The sequence below is a fragment of the Trichosurus vulpecula genome, chromosome 4 (assembly GCF_011100635.1).
Source record: "Trichosurus vulpecula isolate mTriVul1 chromosome 4, mTriVul1.pri, whole genome shotgun sequence".
Classification (NCBI taxonomy): Eukaryota; Metazoa; Chordata; class Mammalia; order Diprotodontia; family Phalangeridae; genus Trichosurus; species Trichosurus vulpecula.
The window spans coordinates 129,237,969-129,259,592 of NC_050576.1; the positions used below are offsets into that span (position 1 = coordinate 129,237,969).

Below are 21,624 nucleotides of genomic sequence, written 5' to 3' on the forward strand. Positions count from 1 at the left end.
TATTTTCTAAGGAATTGTTAGCTTTATATTCGGGCCAATGAAAAAGAAACATACTTTAATCAAGATTTTGTTTTAACATCAACTTTTTTGGACACAGTGACAAAGGATTTTTAACTCCACCACTGGTAGAGGAAAGCTAGAAGATTATTTTCTTCCCCCTGAAAAGCTGGTCTGGAACCAAAGAAGCTATAATCTTTCCCAACTCTAGACTGGGCCAACATATTTTAAAATGTCCTCTGCCTAGGGGACAGGAACTACAGGAGATCTGACACATACCCAAAACTTTTTTCCCACTTTTAACTGACAAAACAGTGGACAGAGGTGAGAAAAAAGACGCCTCATATGAAGCCAGCTGTACCAATGGCAATAAGTAATTACAATCATCTCAAAGGTGGCTTACCAACTATCGCTCTAGTGGAAAAAGAAATGGGATGCTATTCTACCCAAAAAGTCATCCAGAGGAAAAAGCAGTCAGATGACACTTTTGGTCATTATCAGCTTAGGAGCTAAGGGAACAGAAAGCCTGAAAACTAAACTGGAATGCCGTTTCAATTGCCAGCCCTATCAAATAGCATAAATTCATTGAATTTTCAATGACAACTGTCTTCTTCCTGACACCATCACAAGACAAATTAAAGAAGGCCAAAGAGAGAAACAGCAAGCATTAACATTTCTCACCCCAGCAATTGCTTGTGCAAGTAATGTTTTTCCACAACCTGGAGGTCCATGTAAAAGAAATCCTCTAGGTGGCACTACACCAAGGTAGTGGTATATTTCAGGATGACGCATATGGATAAGCATCTTGCATATTTCCTGTCAAGAAAGAAGGAAATAACACTGGTTTGCAAAGCATTTTACATGCGTTATCTCATTTGATCAGCACAACAATCTTGTGAGGTATGCTCTACAGGTATAAAATTTTTCAGATGCAGTAGGTTAAGTGACTTACCCATGGCGATACAACAAATAGGGCATCAAAGATGAGATTTTAACCCCAACCTCACTTGACTTTAAGTTCAATACTCTTTCTAATATATCATAGCTTCCACTAAAATGGCCAAAGGAAGAAATACATTTAAGTTGAATTAAATGGCCAACTTTTAAAACAAGCAACTTTGTCAAAGTACAACTCAAATGACCTTAAAATCAGAGGTGCTGTGTTTTATATCACTTATTTCTTTTGCCCCTCGATAAAGTCAAAAGGCAAAAGGTAGGTTGGTCTATCTCAAGTTTTTATTCGCTATGGATATACATTTGATAGAAGCAAAAACATTGCAGTCTGTTTCCTTCTGTCACTAGCAGCACGGCAAGATAAAGTCGTATTCTATAGTGTAACTAACCTTCAGTGTCACATCATTGCCCCCTACATCTTCAAACTTCACAATTGGGATCTGGAGCTCTAGTGTTTGAGATTTGGCTGTCAAGCAGAAAAGAAGGGGCATGAACAATCCAGAGCAAGTCAACAGGAATCTACTTAATAACTTCCCCAAAGTAAATTACTATAGATAAGGAAATATTTTCTAGTGTACACTTCGTTATACTCCCACCCCTAAAACTAAACCTAAAATCACAGGACCTGGCATTTCCCTCTGCCAAGGTACTTTCCTGAAATTTAAAGCTAAATATGATCTAATGATACACTACTACCACTTACCACCCACATAAATGTCAACTACTCATTAGTCTAACCTTTTTTTTGCAAAACACCTTCTATTTCTCCATCTACTTTCTGAAGATCCTCAGTTTTCCTCTTGGTTCTCTTAAGCCTGTTTTTTCTTTTACTTTCATTCTCCAGAAGAGAATTCTCTTTTGGACCCTAGAGAGACCAAATGAGATAATACCTGTAAGAGTAGTCAGTTAACATGCAGTTTTTAAATATTTACTTAAGCCACCTTTGGAGATATGATAGAAAAAGCCTTAACATCTTTAGAAAGGGTATTGTCAAAAATTTCACTTGTTCCTGACTCTCATTTTTTATCTCAGACATCAAGAGTTCCTGGCTATATTCATGTAGATAAGAAGACAACAAAGCCAGCAAAATTCAAGCATCCAAATTACTTCAGCTCTATTAAACCTCAAAAGAACTTACCTTCCAGACATTCCTAACATAGGGTACACTTTCCATGCTTTGCTGACCTCCTTGTTCCTCACCTAGGCCTGTTCTGATTCCTGGTCCATCAGCTTAATTCAATTTCAGTCTGAACAGATTCCTATGATATATTCTACATAGTCTGGACTGACAGACTTGGACCCGATTAGCTTTTGGGTCTTGCCATAACTTTCCTCATCTTGGTTACATGCTGCTTTGCTATCTATGCTTCACTTGACAAGTGCTTTTGAGTCTTGCCATAACTTTCCTCATCTTGGTTACATGCTGTTTTGCTATCTACGCTTCACTTGACAAGTATCATAAAATTCATGTGTCCTTACTGAGAAAGGTTTTAAAACAGATTTTTAAATATATGATTACATGGTAGAACCTCCATAGTGTCCTACTCCAATGCCCAGTCATGCCAAGGAGGTGACCCTTGGTTCTATCACAGCAGAGGATAAGCTTTGGATAGTTCTACCATCCTGGAAACCGACTATCCTAATCAGGAGACACAGTCTGTTTATGAAGAAGACCAATCTTGCTATGTAGGGAGAGGCATGTCATCAACACCTAGCAACCTGAATAATCCATTTTTTGGGGCCATGAGTACCTATGAAACAAAGAAAATTGCAAAATGGCCCTCAGTCCTCTGTGGTTCCCTTAAAATTCAAATGATAGGAGAAGCAGCAGTAAGGAATCCTACAGTTTTTGGAATTTCGAGGAATTTAGATGCTTGGAACCCTTAAAAGTGAATTCTTATCCAGTCACCAGCAAATGGACACCTTGCTGGAGGAGCTGAATCCTATCAATCTTAACATTTTTGCTACAAATGAATCCAGAAGAAGGAGGCTGCAGTTAAATGAAAGAATGGCATACAGATGGTCTTCTGAGAAGCAAAGAAAACAAAACGCAAAGTCAGTTTTATCATGTCCAAAAAGCCACATGGCACAAGATTTCATGAGATGAATAGTTGGTCACCCGGTATTGCAAGACCAATGAGATGTACTGGCAAAAATTATCACCGTAAAAATAATTGCAGCTTATATATAAACATTGGTTGCTGAGCATAAAGCATAAAGATGAAACTACAAAGAACTTAAGTCCTTTCAAATTAAATCGGCATACACTGTGATACTTGATGACTTTAATACAAAGGTGGAAAAAAAGGTAAAGATAAGAAAAATCCATGGGAAAGGATGATTCAGGAAGGAGAGGCCATCTGTCAAGAAATTATCAAGGAAATTCTAGAGGATATTCCAGAACCAGAAGGTAAAATAGAAATTGAAAGAATTCACCAATCACTTCCTGAAAGAGATCCTAAAATGAAAACTTTCAATATTATAGCCAAATTCCACAGTTCTCAGGTCAAGGAGAAAATACTGCAAGCAGCCAGAAACAATTCAAATATTGTGGAGCCACAATCAGAATAACACAGGACTTAGCAGCTTCTACATTAAAAGATAAAAGGTGTTTGAATATGACACTCTGGATTACAACTAAGAATCATCTACCCAGCAAAAAGTATAATCCTTCAGGGAGAAAAAAATGGATATTCAATGAAATAGACTTTGAAGCACTCCTGATGAAAAGACCCAAGCTTAACAGAAATCTTGACTTTCAAATACAAAACTCAAGAAAAGCATAAAAAGGTAAACAAGAAAGAGAAATTGCAAGGTTTCAATAAGGTTAAACTGTTTACATTCCAGCATGAAAATTGATACCTGTAATTCCTAAAAACATTCTCGTTATTAAGGCAGTTACAAAAAGTATACATAGACAAACAGAATGGGTGTGAGCTGATGAATATGATGGGAAGATTATCTTAAAAAAATGAAATTAAGGGGTGAGAAAGGAATGCACTGGGAAAAAGGAAAACGGAGCAGTAGAATGGGGTAAATTCTATCACACAGAAGAAGCATGAAAAGAGCTTTCACAATGTAGGGGTGGGGCAAGCAAACCTTAATCTCAATGGAATTGGCTCAAAGAGGGAATAACATAAACACTCAGTTGGGTAGAGAAATCTACCTTACTCTACAAGAAAATAGGAGGGGAAGGGGATAAAGAAGGGAGAGATAACAGAAAGCAGGGCTGACTGGGGTAGGTAAAAGACAGAAGAAAAACATTTTTGAGGATGGACAGGGTGAAAGGAGAGATAAAGTAAGATGAAAAGGGGGAAAATAAGCTAAAGGGAAATACACAGTTCGTAATCATAACTGTGAAAAAATTTTTACATTAAGTTTCTCTGATAAAGACCTCACTTCTCAAATATATGGAGAACTGAATCAAGTTTACACTAATAAGAGCCATACCTCAGTCGATAAATGTTCAAAGAATATAAACAGGAAGTTTTCAGACAAAGTAATCAAAGCTATCTATAACTGTATGACAAATGCTCTAAATCACTCTTGATTAAAGAAATGAAAACTGAAACAACTACCTATCAAACTGGCTAATACAACACCCCCCCCTGTCCCCGCCCCGCCTCCCAAGAAAAGAAAATGATAAATGTTGGAGTGATGTGAGAAAACTGAGACACTAATGCACTATCGGTGAAATTCTATACTGATTCAACAACCATTCTGTAGAGCAATTTGGAACTATGCCCGAAGGGCTATAAAATCATCCATACTCTTTAAGAAAAAGGACCTACATACAAAAACATTTATAGCTGCTCAAAGAATTAGAAATTGAGGAGATATCCATAAATCGAGGAATAGCTGAACAAACTGTGGTATATGATTGAGATAGAATACTATTGTGCTATAAAAAATAATAAGAAGGATGCTCTTAGAAAAACCTGGACTTACACAAACTGATGTAAAATGAAATGAGCAGAATCAAGAGAACACTGTACACAGTTACAACAGTATTATACAATGATTAACTGTGAATGACTTAGCTATTTTCATCCATACAATGATCCAAGACAATTCTGAAGGACTTATGATGAAAAATGCTATCTCCAGAGAAAGAGTTAATGGGAGCCTGAATGCAGATCAAAGTATACTTTTTCTTTAATTTTTATTTTTGGTGAGGCTGTTTTCTGTCATAACATGACTACATAGAAATAGGTTTTGATGACGGCACGTGTATAACCTATATTAGATTGCTTGCCTTCCCAAGAGGGGAGGGGACCTGGAACTCAAATATTTTTTGAAATGTTAACAATTGTTTTTATATGTAATTGGGAAAAAAATAAAATATTAAGTCATAAAAATAATAATGAGAAAAAATTAGCATACAATTGAAACAACTTAAACGTGAACTATTTAAAAAGATAACTGAAAACCAAACACAGTAATAGAAACAATACTAACAACAGAATAATTTGAGCTGGGAGTTTAACCAACTTAATTGCCAGGAGGCCAAAAGGGCTTCCAGGTTAAGGCTTTCTGGGCAAAATGCCTTAGTCAGCAAACATCTGACTCTCAAAGAGAAGAAAGGGTAAAAAACAGGAGGACATACAACAGAACAGGATGAAGGGAAATCACAGTTAGCAATCATAACTGTGAATATAAATGGGATGAACTCACCCATAAAATGGAAAAGGATATAAGATTAGAAACCAGAATCCAACAATACAGATAGTTCTAATATTATGTAAATTCACTTTACACAAATTCAACTCCCTGGTGGCAGGGTCCCAGGTGGCAGGACCCAGCACCAGTCCAGGCTCTGGCTGCAGAGGCCTGTAGAGTTGTGAGAGGGGACAAAAGGGAAGTCTGCAGAATGGTACACTTTTGTTAAGTGAAAACTAGCTACAAGAAACATGCTTGAGTCAAGATGAGGGGTGGAGCAGAATCTATTATGCCTCAGAAGAAGTTTAAAAAAAAAAAAGGCAGGCATGGCAACCATGATCTCAGACAAAGCAAAAGCAAAAGTAGACCTAAATAAGGAGATAAACAAGAAAACTACACTTAACTAAAAGGTACCATAGACAATTAATGAATATTGATACTGAAAACATTTATGCACCAAATGACATAGTATCTGAATTCTTAAAGAATAAGTTAAATTAATTACAAGAGGAAATACAGTAAAACTAGAATAGTGGAAGACCCCAATTTACCCTCAAACCTAGATAACCACAAAATAAGCAAGAAATAAGTTTACAGAGATGAATAGAATTTTAGAAAAAGTTGGGTATGACAGATCTCTGGGAAATACTGAATGGGAATAGAAAGGATTATGCTTATTTCTTGGCTATGCGTTCACAAAAATCAACCACGACTAAGTGCATAATAATCTCACAAACGAAGAAAAGCAGAAATATTAAAAATATTTTCCTGACTATAATGCAATAAAAATTACACTCAATAAAGAGCCTTTGAATCATAGATTAAAAAAGTAATTGTAAACCAAATAACTTAATCTTAAAGAACGAGTGGTTCAAAGAACAAATCACAGAAACAATCAATGATTTCATTAAAGATAATGACAGCAAAATACCAAAATTTGTGGGACGCAGCCAAAGCCAAAAGAAAGAACACAGAAACAAACTGGGTATGCAACTAAAAAAAATTAAAAAACCAACAAATTTTAAAACTCCAATTAAGTGTCAAAATAGAAATCCTAAAAATCAAAGGATAAACTAACAAAATAGAAAGTTTAAAAAAATTAAAACCCTATTAAACTAATAAAACCAGCCAAATATATAGGAATACAAGCCATTCCCCAATTGAGAAATGGTCAAAGGATATGAACAGGCAGTTTTCAGAGGAAGAAATTAAAGCTATCTACAGGCATATGGAAAAATGCTCTGGATCGCTGCTGATTAGAGAAATGCAAATCAAAACAACTCTTAGATACCACATCTCTCCTGTCAGATTGGCTAAAATAACAAATCAGGAGAATGATAAATGCTGGAAAGGATGTGGGGAAATTGGAACATTGTTGCATTGCTGGTGGAGTTGTGAGCTGATCCAGCCATTTTGGAGGGCGGTGTGGAACTATGCCCAAAGGGCTATAGAAATGTTCATACCCTTTGACCCAGTAATACCACTTCTAGGGTTGTATCCCAAAGAAATCACGCAAGCGGGAAAAGGACCCATATGTACAAGAATATTTATAGCAGCTCTCTTTGTGGTAGCCAAGAATTGGAAAGCAAAGGGATGCCCATCAATTGGGGAATGGCTGAACAAGCTGTGGTATATGAAGGTGATGGAATACTATTGTGCCATAAGAAATGGGGATGTTGCAGACTACATAACAACCTGGAAAAACCTACACGACATAATGCTGAGTGAGCGGAGCAGAGCCAGGAGAACGTTGTGCACAGCCACAGATATGTGGATTCCGTGAGGACCAACCCTGACATACTGCGCTTTTCTCAGCAACCTAAAGGGCAAGGACAACTCCAGGGGACTCACGATGGAGAATGCTATCTTCATTCAGAGAAAGAACTGCGAAGTTTGAATACAGACTGAGGCACACTACATGCTCGCCTTTTCTGCTTCTCTTTTGTTTTTGTTTTGGGGTTGTTTTTTTTTTTTTTTGGTTCTGTTTCTTCTTTCTCATGATTCATTCCATTGGTCAAAATTCTTCTCCACGACCTGACTAGAGCATAAATTAATTCAATGCAAAGTTATACATGACAGTTATATGGGACTTCATGCCGTCTTGGGGAGGGAGGGGAGAAAAACTGGAACTCAAAACTATGTAGAACCGTGTGTGGTAAACTAAAAATAAATAAAGAAATTTATTTAATTTAAAAAAAAAAAAAACTAATAAAACCAGGAGCTAGTTTTTCAAAAACACAAAAAATAAAATAAAATATACCATTGGTAAATTTGATTAAAAAGAAAACCAAAATTATCAATAACAAAAATGAAAAAGGTGAATTTACAACCAATGAAATAAACGTAATTATTCAGAGCTATTTTGCCCAATTATATGCCAATAAAGTTGACAATCTAAATGTAATGGATAGTTACCAAAATATAAACTGCATAGATTAACAGAATAGGAAATAGAATCCTTAAATAACCTTAACTTAAAGAGAAAATGAAGAAGCCAGAAATGAACTCCCTAAGGAACCACCCAGAACCAAACGGTTTTCAAGTGAATTCTACCAAAAGAACAATTCTAATACTATAGAAACTGTTTGGAAAAAATAAAGAAATCCTAACAAAATCCTTCTATCACAAAAATATGGTCTTGATACCTAAACTAGGGAGAGTCAAAGTAGAAAAAGAAAACTATAGGTCATTTTTTCTAATGAATACTGATTCAAAAATTTTAAATATAATCTTAGTAAGGAAAGTATCATATCACATATCATAAAGCGAGTATATCACAAAGATCATACAACATAACCAAGCTGGACTTATACCAGGCTGGTTCAATTTTAAGAAAACTACAAGTATAATTGATCATATTAACAACAAAATCATACGGTCATTTCAACAGATGCAGGAAAAATTTTTGACAAAAGACAACACTCATTCACATTAAGAACACTGGAAAGCACAAAAATAAACAGAGCTTTCCTAAAATGATATGTAATAGCAATCTTAAATAAGTTCTAACAGTCTTTACTCTGTAACTAAGTTGGATGTCAGAAATTCTAAATCACAAAATTATTTGGTTTCAGAAATGTTAATTATGTTGTCTCAGGTTTTTTTTAAATTTTCAAAGAAATCACAAAATTTGCCAAATACCTCAGTGAAGAGGGATTTGAATTTAGAAGAGAGAAATTTGGGCTAAACAGACAGCCAATGTTATGACAGCGTTGCTTAAGATGCCCAAGGTTCTAGCAATTTCTACCTAAGATAATGACTAATAGTATCCTGAAAGTAAGAGCTAAAAGTAGATCAGGTGACTAGAGACACGAGAAGAAAAGATAATTCGAAGAGCTTACTCTCTTAAGGTGAGTTAATTTCCAAATGAGAATAAAAGGTACAGATCTGGAACACATAAGTCTTGAGGAATCAAGCTCTGAAGCTTAAGTTTCATAAATTCATAATGAGCACAGATGACCTTGCCCAAAATTTATTTAAAATCCAAACTTAGAACCAATCTTTCAGGGGTCATTTAGAATTCAGCCATTCAGTTGTATTGTCTCACACTCTCAAGCAGGAACCAAATGAATCTATGAGTCAGGTCAAAGGAAACTGCTGTGTGTCTCACTAGGATTTCCGTGGACCATCTGGGATATGTAGGTTCTTGAACAGATCAAAAATAGGTCAAGTGATATTAAGATATTATTATTCTACATTATAGTACCCAGTGAACAAGAATCTTTGTAGAGATGCTTGATAGGATTCACTGTTAACAAGCAAATCATATAATACATAAAAGAAAACTCGAACTCTCTCCTTGATACCAGTTAACAGTAATGCTAAGTATCGATGACAAAGCCAAGGGAAAGAAAAAAGGCTTATTCCACACAATAAAGGTTAGTGATAAATTTCTTTAACACCCTTCCATAAGACAGCATCATAAAGAATCAGATAACAGCCATTTTCTCAATACACCCATTCATACGGGTACATCTAGAATTAAAAATTACAGTTCTACAAAGAATGTTTTCACAGCTCCTTTCCTCATGACTAATCATCAACCAAGTAAAAGACAACAGTACCATTAAACCTGACCCCCAATGTCCACTAAATTTCAACAGATTAAAAGCAATATAACAAGGTCCTATTTCTTTTCTACGGCAGAAATGTCTATTTGAAAGAGTATCGACCTAAGGACAGTGATTCAGAAGGATGCAGTAAGCTCCTGTTAAATAAGGCTAAACTATGAAAATGTAAATACCTGTAACTCAGAAACCGGATTCTTATGGTTGCTTTGCTCGTCTGAAAGGTCTAAAAAAGCATTCTCTTTTTTTCCACTTGGGGTTTTGTCAATAAACCAACCACCTTCAGAAACCCTGGTAAAAGCAGGTGTTGTCAAAGGGAAGACATTCTTTGGCACAGAGACACTATTTTTGTCTTGTTCAACTGCAGGACTTTCTGGTAAAATGTCAGAATTTCCTTTCCGGTATAATGACAGCAGAGAGTTGTTCATGTGATTTGCAGACTGCAAAAAATAAATGGTACATAAATGAATCCACAAACATTCAGGAAAATATGACCAGCTATATTAACAAGGGTCTTACATTGGCATGACATTTCCATTCACATTCAAACACTAAAATAAAGTGATTTCACAAACAAGTAGCTTACAATAAAAATTCCCATACTCACCACTTAATATCAGTCAACCAAATAAAACGAAAGCTCTAGGAACCACACTAAAGCTCTGAATTCATGTCAGATATAAAGTAAATTGTGTTCTCATAACTGTCAATTAGTAAGAAGCATCATTTTTTTAAGAACATGCAACTTAAACTATGCTAACTGAAGTGAGAAAATTGTTTTTTGTTTTTTTTTTTTAACAGAAAAGTAGAATTAAAGTCAAAGCTTTGATATATTTTGTGGAATTGACCAAAGAGCCATATGGTTTTATAAAGAAAAGCAGAAAAAAAAAAGACCTGATGTAACGAGCATCTTTGAAAACACTAGTTTAAATTCAAGTAAAAGGATGGCTGTGAAAAAAACCACTTCACCCATGTTTTTGAAAATAGCAACATATTAATATTATATATTATTACTAACAACCCAGTCACTCATATGACTTTCAACCCTTTCAACCCTTTCCTATGTCATTTACTACTATATATGTGGGACCTTAGGCAAATGTCTTGAATCTTTCAGGGCTGATGTTTCATTAAAGATCCTACTTTGAAGTCAATTAACCCATTCATGTCCCATTGACCTATTCCTCTACTTCACCTCTGCTATACAGATAGTCAGACCCTTGATCTCAGTATCATACAAAAGTGATGCATTTCAATGGTCACAAATTCAAAATTCCTTTATCTGATCATAACCTTCTATCATTGACTAGGGGAATTCAAAATACATACTGATGTTCCCTCAAATACCCTAATTCCCCAGTTGCTCAATCTACTCATTTCCCACAATCTGTTCTTCCAAACCAACTCTGCTATATATAAAGACAGTAACACCCCAATGTCGCCATCACTCTTAAGATCTTGATTTCCACATTCATGAATTCTCAAATTCCCTTTTTGATCGTAATCTTTTATCATTCCTTCATTCCTTTCTAGGGCTCCCTCCTAACTCTCTAACTTCTTTAGTCACTACGTCACATCAGCCTTCTCACCCAAAAGATCCCTAGGCTCCTAGAACCTCCATTTTAAAGCACTTAATGTTTTTTAATTTATGATCCCTAAACCTATTCTTCCTCTGACTGTCATCTAAAATCCTTCTCCAATTTAGTCCTTTCCTACATCCCTGCAACTAGTTTTACTCTCCTCCCTCCCTTTCGACTCTACTCTAAACTTAAATCCTTTGTCCACTTTTTCTATTGTCATCACACCCTGCTAAATCCCAAACTTAGAATTGCTCCTGCCATCATACTCCTTCATTCCTATTAATATGCTGAACAAATCTGGAGAAAATAATTAAACCATGTTGACTGGCCCACTAAAATATATACCACATAATCTCAAGTGGGTCCTCCCTCACTATAAGCAAATTGGCTCTTTTATATCTAATTGATTTCCTATCTCACTCCCTGCACCCCCCCCCCAAGTCCTCTTTCATTTTACTCTTTTTCACACACTCTAATCTAGCTACATTGGCCTACTTGCTCTTCCTTGAACATGACCTTCTACCTCCCAATTCTGTGCCTTTTCTCTGGATGCTTCCCATGTCTGGAATGCCCTCCCTTTTCACTTCCACCTCCTAGCTTCTCTGGCTCCCTTCAAGACTCAGCTCAAACCCCACCTTCTGAAGGATGTTTTTTTTTTATTCCTCCCCACACTTCTCTCTCAGTAGCTTCTCTCTGAAATTACTCCCAATCTATTCCAGATACATCTGGTACCTACATTGTTATTTGCATGTATTCTCCCTTTCTAAAATGAGTTCCTCAAGGGCAGGGATCATGTTTTTACCTTTCTTTGTAACCCTAGTGCTTAACATATCATAAGGGCTTAATAAATCTTTTTGACTGAGCAACAATTCATTAAGTGACTATAATATGCAAATTACAATACTAGATCCTGGGCTAATAAAAAAATTACAGGATTCTGATACAAACAGGAAATACTCAAATACTGTTGCTAGTAATTATGAACCGATTATTCTTTGAAATTTGCAAAGGAAAACGACAATTTCTAGTCTTTTACTGGAACCAACCCAGCTCAAATTCTACGGAGAAAATAAATATCCACATTATTCAAAGGTTCAAACCAATGGATTTCTCTAGTGTCTTTTGTAATGCCTAGATATATCAAAGTGTATATGCCATACACAAAAGCTCTTTATGTCTACTTAAGGTATTAAACAGTTATTTCAGGCAATAAAGATATAAAAGCATAAATCAAACAGTCCCTGACATAAATGAGCTTCTAGCCTTTCAGGGGAAAAATCCTATACACACATACATTGCTACAAAATATATATGAAATAAAAGGTAATGGGTGTGTCTGTGTGTGAGAGAGAGAGAGGATGAAGAGCTGGGAGGAACAGGAAAGGTCTTGTATAGGAAGTGGTGTACCCCTCAAGCTTTCAAGGAAACTAGGGATTCTAATATGCAGAGATAAAGAGAGAGTGCATTCCAGGAATGTGAGATGGCCAGTATAAAGGCACAGCAATGGGAGGGGGAAAAAGCCAGTTTGGCTAAACCACAGTGTGTGAGGGGTAGTTTTGTAGCTGGCTGTTGTCCTTTGTATTCAAAGAGGACCAAAATAACACCACTAGGTCAGGGTGAAGTATAGTGTGTCTGACTATGGCTGATCAGACCAATATCTGCTCAAAAGGCTCTACCACAGATTAGGAACAAGTAATCCACATGAACATTTGGAGTAGAGACGTCTCTAAATTTGTGCATCTCACATTTCTTTTGAGACACTGAAACTCTGCTTTGCTCACAGAGCCCAGAGCTTTCTTTGATGCGGGCATGCCATGCTGGACAGTCCTATGCCAGTGTTTCCTACGTCTCACAACTGATTCCAAAATTCTTCAGAGAACTTCAGTGTCCTTGTATCACTTCTTCTAAACTCCATGTGCACACTTGCTTTGTGTGACTTCTCTGTAAAACAGCCTTTTAGGAGTACCTTTGGCATTTGAACACCATGGTCAGCCCATTAGAGTTGCACTATCTGCAGCAGAGTTTAAATGCTTGGCAGTTCAGCTCGAGAAAGGACCTCAATGTCCCGTACCTTATCTTGCCAGATGATCTTCAGAATCTTCCTAAGACAATTCAAATGGAAACGATTCAGTTTCCTGGCACGACACTGGTAGACTGTCCAGGTTTCATAGGCATAGAACAATGGAGTCAGCACAACAACTCTATAGACCTTCAATGCGGTAGGCAGCTTAATACCTCTTCCCTCCCAAAAATTCCTTCGGTGTTTCCCAAACCCTGAGCTAAACTCTGGCAATCTGTGCATCAACCTCCTCAGCTATGTGGACAAACCTAGAGAGTACACTACCAAAGTAAGTGAACTTATCCACAACATTCGTATTTGCTCCACTTGCTGTAACTGATGGTTTCACATGTGGATGGTACAATGCTGGCTCATAGAGAACTTCTGTTTTCTTGGTATTACCTTTAAGGCCAAAATTAGCACAAGTGGCAGAGAATCACTTCTTGCATCTTAGTCTCAAAGGCTGCATTGAGTGCATAATCATCTGTGAACAAAAAGTCAAACACCAATTCTCCCTCCACTTTAGTCTTGGCTTTAGCCTTTTCAAGTTAAATAATTTACCATCAGTGCAGTAGCTGACCTTGATGGCATTTTTCTTCTCATTGAAGGCATCTAACAACAATGCTGAGAGCATAATGCTAAAAAACATGGGAGCAAGCACAAAACCCTGCTTCACTACATCGGTGACAAAGAAAGTACGAGAGCATCATCCATTATTCAGAACCTGTGCAAGCCTGGCATCATGGAACTGGTATACAATACTGATGAACTTCTTTGGGCAATCAAATTTTGCCATGATCTTCCAAATATAGTTATGTATAAAATATGGTTGGAAAGGTAGTGTTCAGGTTGCAAATGGTTTTACATCTCAAGCAGAGGACTTTATATTTGATCCCAGAGGTAATGGGGAGCCACTGCAGTTTACTGAACATCGAACCTATTCTTTAAGAATGTCACTTTGGCAGATAGATGAAATAAGGACAGACTTGAAACCAAGAGTACAATTAAGGAATTTTACTGCAATAGCCTAGACAAGAGGTGATAAGAACCTGAACTAGGGTGGTGGCTGTGTAGCTCCTAAAACAAATACTATCATATAAACACAAAATTAAAGTGTTTAAATTTAAATGGTATCTTTTCCCTAACGCTAAGTTCAAAAGGTTGATCCAAATTGTTTTTTTTAAAGTGAGCCATGAATATTTTTTAAAATTTATTTTTCTTTTCATGAAGTCTTATTTAGGTTATCATTTCCCTATGATTATAGTTTCTCCATCCTATTTTTGTTACTCCTTTCCCATCCTGCCACCATTCTTTACCTGCCCACTTGAATTTGGTTATAAACACATATATGAGAAGGGTAAATAATTCCTAAATAATCTCTCATGTGTTCTAAGACAGTACCCTGCAAACAATATTAAGTGAGTATTTGTCAATAAAAAAATCCCTAAACTTGGAAAGCATTTTTAAAATGTGGTAGCTAAAATATGTGACTCACCTGTTGATCTGGGAAATCTTCCACATCTGAATCATCATCTGTTTTGTTTGCTATATATCTTAAGTAAAGATAGGAAAAGGTAAAATATTTTTAACACAAATTATTTTGGACCAGGATAACATTCTTGAAAAAAGATTTATACAATTAATAAAATTAGTATATTTTCGGAATAAAATAGCCAGACCAAGAATCATCAGGTATATCACTTTTATGAGTATTGTACTCCAAATTAACCAAAAAAGGGAGCAATAAGGCAAGAAATAACAGAGGAGAAGACTTTTTCTGGGGTTGTTAGGTGACACAGTGAAGTCAGAAAGACCTGAGTTCAAAAGTGACCTCAGACATTTTATAAGCTGTGTGACCTTGGCAAATCACCTAACTTTTCAGTGCCTCAGTTTCCTCATTTGTAAAATGGGGACAATAACAACATCTACCTCCCACAATTGTTATGCGGTTCAAAATGAGAGAACATTTGCAAAAGCACTCATCACAATGCTTGGCAAATAGTAGGTGCTATTTAAATGTCAGCTATCATCATCATCCCCACTTCCAAGAATCCTGAGTATTATGAATTGATGAAAAGCAAAATGAGCATAACTAGAAGAACAATTTCTACAAGTACAGCAATACTGTAAAGAAAAAAGAAAAGCCTGACTATGCAATGACCAAGCAAACCTTTACAAGCCCCCTGAAGGAACAACAGCTAAAAGGACACGAGGTGCAGTAAGAAAGAATGAATTTAGACAAGACAATCATGTGGATTAATTTTGATTGAGTTAGCAATTGTGCTACAAATAAAAGATGGCCACTGGAACATTTTTTTAAAATGCACAAAGGGAAACAGAAGGAAGCTTAGAAGAAAGCACATATAAGCAGGGCGGTTTTTAGGTAAAATGGAAGAGGCAAGCACACTAATGGACAGTGAAACCAGATAATTAGCATAAGAGAAACAGCCACGAGGGCTTTTATTTACCAAAACTGGTTACACATAGAACTTGTGTTTCTTGCCTCGGTCTAGAGCAGTAGGTAACTTACATCCATCAGCAGCAGTAGTGTGAGCAAGGCAGCTCAGGCTGGGCCAGAATACTGATCTCAGGGAGATTTTTGGCTTCTAGGCCATCTAGTATGCTGATAGCTTCACTGTCTTGCTTCTATACCCTAGCCTGGCTCTTGCTGGTGAATTTTTCACCTCAAAAGTCATTTTGTCCAAGTTAGAAATATGGCAAATAACTGGAGGGAAAACCAAAGCTATTGTCTTCCTTGATCTGCCAAGGCAAAGACAAAGTAATCTGCCCAGGCTTCCAAGTGTTAAGAAAAAGTGAGTCTATCTTATCTTCTTTCCAATCTTCCTACTATGCCTCAACCAAGAGAAGAGTTCTAAGTTTTCCACTAGAGATAACTTGGGGACTGGGAACCAGTTTAAAATGTAACAGTAATGCTGTTTTTCTATTCACTGGTCAACTTAGGAGGTCCCATGGAAAGGGCAAAAAGTCTGGGCTCCCCTGACTTCAATATTGGGGATTTTATTTTTTCAAGGAAATTTAAAAAGTACTATGAAGAGGAGATTAATTTTTTAAAAATATAATGTACCTTTTCGGTTATGCTGTGAACATGGAAATGATTTCTAAGTTCAGAATGAAAAATTAATAAATAAAGCCCCTATTTTCTACTACTCACTCATTAAACTCTTGACTTTTTCTTGCTCTTTTTGCCAGATGTTCATCTTCTAATTCGGTTAAGTCTTCAAGTTCTTTCTCTTTCCTGATTATGCTAAAAACTAGAACAAAAGAAGTTTCCATTAAATAAGATGTTTTCTACAATGGTTGTTAGTAGTTCAACAAATATCAGGAAACTCACCTTTTTCTACCTGAATTCGAAAAGCATTTCTCTTCCTTCGGCCATAATCTATACTGAAAGACAATATAAATAAGTTTAGCAGAGCAGATACTGCCAGCCAATCAATAAGCATTTTTAAATTCTTAATATGTTCCAGGATTACTATGCACTAAGTGCTGGGAATAAAACATAAGCAGACAGACAGTCAGTCCTTGCCCTCAAGAACCTGCCAATCTAAAGTAGTAAGACCATACATAAAAACAGATAGCTGAAAAACCGGGAAGGTCAAGGAGGTGGAGATTAAGGTACCCATCAGGAAGGGATGGTACAGAAAGTCCTGGGGAGAGTCAGGAGTACAGCCTGAAGAGGAATAAAGACATGGGCCTCCTTAAAATGGAAGTTCTGACGTGAACCAGTCAATCAAAGGGAGAAGCTATAGGGACAGAAGGGCTTCTAATATAAGAAGAAATCCAGAGGTGGAATGAGCTTCCTGGTCTTCTACAACAAGACAGACAAAGTTCTGGGGAAATGGGTCAGTAGTGCAACCTGGAGAGGAGTGAAGCCTCTTCTAAAAAATATCAAGATCATATCCAAGAGACTGACCTAAAAGAGAAAGGGATTTTAAACTAATTCAATTCCACATTTATTAATAAAAATTAAAACATTTCTTGAACATCCAATACATGCTAGGTATTATCCTATGATAACACAAACAAGAATGAAATAATCCCTGCCTTTAAGAAGCCTTCATCTTACAGGGTATTGAGGAGGTTCAAAGTTTACATTAAAAGGGTCATTCTGGACTTGGCTATGCTTGCAATCTATTAGGGGAATAAACTACACCAATAACTATAATCTTCAGAACACAGTACATCTTAAAGAATAAGAAGCTGAAGGCAAAGGTTTTGTTCCACCATTGTTTGTATTCTGCAAACTCCAAAACATTCACTAGAAGCAAACTGAAGAGGAGCTTATTTCTCTTCCACCAAAAGATGACCCTGCTTCAAAACTAAGCTAAGAAATCTAAATGATCACTGTAACAGTTTCTTCAGCAAAATGTAGCAACAAAAACCACTCAAGTTACAAATCTTTCATATATCTAGTTCAACGTTAAGTGACAAAACTTCAGTGGCTCAATTTACCAGTTAAAGGCCCCCTCAGTGCTTTGGATGAAATGATGCCTAAACCAACTAAAATCACATTAGGTTAGCCTTGCTATTTGTTTATTCAATTCATTTAATACAATGCAAAAAGCATTAATCTAGCCTTTTCTTGCCTCAGGCAAAGTTAGGGTTTAGAACAAGGTTTATAGTAGGAACAGTCTGTTTTGCTAACTTTGGTCAAAGTTAAGTATAAAATTACACCCCCATAAATAAAAAGATTACTATCTTTTTAGCTTGCATACTATTTGTTCATGAAACACTATGCCATTTGGATTAGATAACTTCTAAGATCTCTTCCAACTCTATTATTTCAGGATCAGGTAGCAAAAGGACTAAGTGAAGCTCTGAAATCAGAGACCAGCCCCAACCAATCTAAGGATAAAGGTAGTTCAGGTTAAAATAATAACAGTAAATTTCAATATGTTCAACTGACTGAGGAAAGTGGAATTTGTTCAACTCTAAATAAGGTCACAAATTTAGATCTGGGAGGGACCTCAACGTCTAAACTCATTTTACAGATGACGAAACTGAGGCCCAAAGAGATTAAGTTTTTTACCCAAGTTTGCACAGACAATAATAATCTAGAAAATAGCCTAGATTAGAAGTCATAACATCTAACTATAAATACAGCATTTTCCACTATATTATTGTACTGAATTTCAGTGTCTTATGATTCCAAAAGCACTTCAGAATCCTGTACCTCAGTAGTATCAATGAAGTATTCATTTATTAAGCATTTACTATGTCCTATGTTCTGAACCAGGCATTGAGGATACAAAGACTGGAAGAACAAAACAATTCTTGCCTTCAAGTTTACATACATAGATAATGCACATACAAAAATAAATAAATACAAGGTAATTGGAAAGAGGGAAAGACTAACATCTTAGGAGAGATCAGGTAATCAATGGCCTCCTAATTTCCAAATCTAACGGTCTAGGTTCAAAGATCATCAATTTCACCTGTTGTTAAGAATTTAACATGAACCTTCTATTTCTTGATAATCTTTTTAGATTTTCTTTTTTTTTGTTATTGTTACTAATTCAGGCTTATTCTTTTATTTTATTGTTTTACACTAACCACTCCCCCTACCCCCAGAAAAACGAAAAGAGGAGCTGGAAAAAAAGCCCTGAACACCTAAATGCACAGTCCAATAAACAAAATGGCTTTGTCCAAAAAAGTATGCCTGTCTCTGCATTTTCAGCTCATCACCTCTCTGGAAGCAGGTGAGTGGCATGTTCCATCGTCAGTCCTTTGGACTTGTGGTATCTCATTGCATTGATCAGAGCTCTAAAATCTTCCAAAGTTCTTTTTCTCTATGTTATTGCTGTGCAAACTGTTCTCTTAACTCTGTATAATTTGCTCTACAGCATATTACAGGTCGTCATAGCTTCCTCAGAAACTGTCTATTTCATCATTTCTTGTAGAATAATAATATTCCATTATACTTACACACCACAATTTGTTTAGCCATTCCCAAGTGGAGGACATTCCCTTAGTTTCTAATTTTTGGCTACCACAAAAAAAAGAGCTGCTATAAATATTTTTGTACATGTCTTTTTCCTCTTTGATCTTTTTGGGGTATAGACTTATTATAGTAGAACAGATGGGTCATAGGGTATATGTGCACAGTTTAGTAACTTTAGGGGAAAGTTCTAAATTGCTTTCTAGAATGACTTTCCCAAACTTATTTGGCCTACCACCCCCTTTTTTAAAAAAATAATTCAGTGGCCCCCGGGAATAGGTTAGGTTAACTCTTATTTTACTCAACACCCCTCAATTGCACCAGAGGTTACTACAGTCCCATCCCCCAACACTGTGGGGCTATACTGTCCACTTTGGAAACCTATGGACTAAACCAATTAATTAGTACAACTAAAAGCACACTACCATACCTGTTTTCCCACTCCCCCGCCACAATCTGTCATTTTCTTTTTTTTAATCATTGTAGAGTGATGAGTGGAACCTCCAAGTTGCTTTAATTTGCATTTTTCTAATTATTAGTGATTTGGAACATCGTTTCTAAATGGCTGTTAATAGTTTGGATTTCTTTTTTGCAAAACTGTCTATTCATATCTTTTGATCTTAGCTTCATACATTTGAATCAGAAATGTCCTTGCTTGTGGTTTTTTCACTGTTGATGTGAGAAAAATTAGTATGCCTCTCCTTTTAAATCAGATGAGCTATTTATTAGTTTAAAAAAAAACCTAGGGGCAGCTAGATGGTGCAGTGAGTAGAGAACCAGCCATGGAATCAGGAAGACCCGAGTTCAAATTCAGCCTCAGACACTTGACACACTTACTAGCTGTGTGGCCTTGGGTAAGTCACTTAACCCCAACTGCCCTGCCTTCCCTCCCTCCAAAAAAAAAAAAGAAAAAAAACCCAAACCAACAACAACCTAGTTTTATATATCAACTTAATGGTCTTTGGCTTTCAATTTTATCAATCTCTTCTTTAATCTTCAGAATTTCTACTTTCCCACTGACCTAGAAAATAGATCCAGGAGAGATAATTTAAAAATTATTGGACTACCTGAAAGCCATGATCAAAAAAAGAGCCTAGATATCATCTTTCAAGAAATTATCAAGGAGAATTGCCCTGATATTCTAGAGCCAGAGGGTAAAATAGAAATTGAAAGAATTCACAGATCGCCTCCTCAAAAAGATCCCAAAAAGAAAACTCCTAGGAACATTGTCGCCAAATTCCAGAGCTCCCAGGTCAAGGAAAAAAAAACCGCAAGCAGCCAGAAAAACAATCAGGATAACACAGGATCTGGCAGCTTCCACATTAAGGGAACAAAGGGCTTGGAATACGATATTCCGGAGGTCAATGGAGCTAGGATTAAAACCAAGAATCACCTACCCAGCAAAACTGAGTATCATGCTCCAAGGCAAAATATGAACTTTCAATAAAATAGAGGACTTTCAAGCAGAATTTCTACTTTGTTACATAGTTGGAGATTTTTTATTTGTTGCTCATTAAATCGAATACCCAATTCACTGATTTGCTCTTTCTTTTGCTGATAAGAATACTTCAAGATTAAAAATTTTTGTTTTGTTTTGCTTGCCTATTTTGTTATAAGTGTTGTTCTTTTGTTTAATTGAAGGGAGGGAGAAATTTGAAAGCGAAAAGGAGACTAGCAATAATGATACCAGAAAAAGAAAATAGGGTCACAGAAACATTTTCTAATACATAAATGAAAACAGAAGACAGCTCATCAAGAACAAGCATGGCAGCTTTAAAGCTAACGGAATTTATCACATACTTTAAAAAAAGCTAAGTGTAATAATAATGATCATAATAACAACTAACATTTATACAGTCCTATTATGTGCCAAGGACTGTGCTAATTACTTCACAAAAAGATTTCGATTTCATATATAATCTACTTTATCTATTGCTCTTTGAATATTAAAATGGTCAGTTTGCTCGTGTGTGTCAAGTTCAGGATAAGATAAAAGCATTCAGGAAAAAAAGAATAACAGAGTTTCTAAGACAGAAAGCTTGATTAGGATGGTGAGTATTGCTACTAACTATAATTTTGTTGGAAAGATGGAGAGCAGATGGAATTGATGGGTAGTGCACTGGGCCCGGAATCAGGAAGACCTGAGTTCAAATCCAGCCTCAAACAGTTACCAGCTGTGTGACCTTGGGAAAGCATACCTCTGCTCATCTCAGTTTTCTCAACGATAAAATGAGGGTTAATTATAGCATCTCCCTCACAGGGTTGTTGCAAAGATCAAAAGAGTATTATTACTCAGCAGTGTCTGGCACACAGCAGGTGCTATATAAATGCTTACTCCCTCCTTCACAT

At 36.3% G+C, this 21,624-nt stretch overlaps 1 protein-coding gene across 2 annotated transcripts in view; it reads right to left on the reverse strand.

Annotated features, from left to right (window-relative positions):
* NVL (nuclear VCP like) overlaps window positions 1-21,624 on the reverse strand; it is a 97,618-nt gene that overhangs the window by 71,327 nt on the left and 4,667 nt on the right. The window contains exons 3-9 of one of the 2 annotated variants that reach the window (XM_036757012.1): window positions 16,669-16,721; window positions 16,489-16,588; window positions 14,812-14,869; window positions 9,854-10,117; window positions 1,690-1,816; window positions 1,341-1,417; window positions 679-813 (exon numbers count right to left, since the gene is read on the reverse strand). In XM_036757012.1, the coding sequence (XP_036612907.1) occupies window positions 679-813; window positions 1,341-1,417; window positions 1,690-1,816; window positions 9,854-10,117; window positions 14,812-14,869; window positions 16,489-16,588; window positions 16,669-16,721 (814 nt within the window). Of the gene's footprint in view, window positions 1-678; window positions 814-1,340; window positions 1,418-1,689; window positions 1,817-9,853; window positions 10,118-13,328; window positions 13,336-14,811; window positions 14,870-16,488; window positions 16,589-16,668; window positions 16,722-21,624 lie in introns of those variants that run through there. The other variant, XM_036757014.1, reaches the window with a different exon arrangement.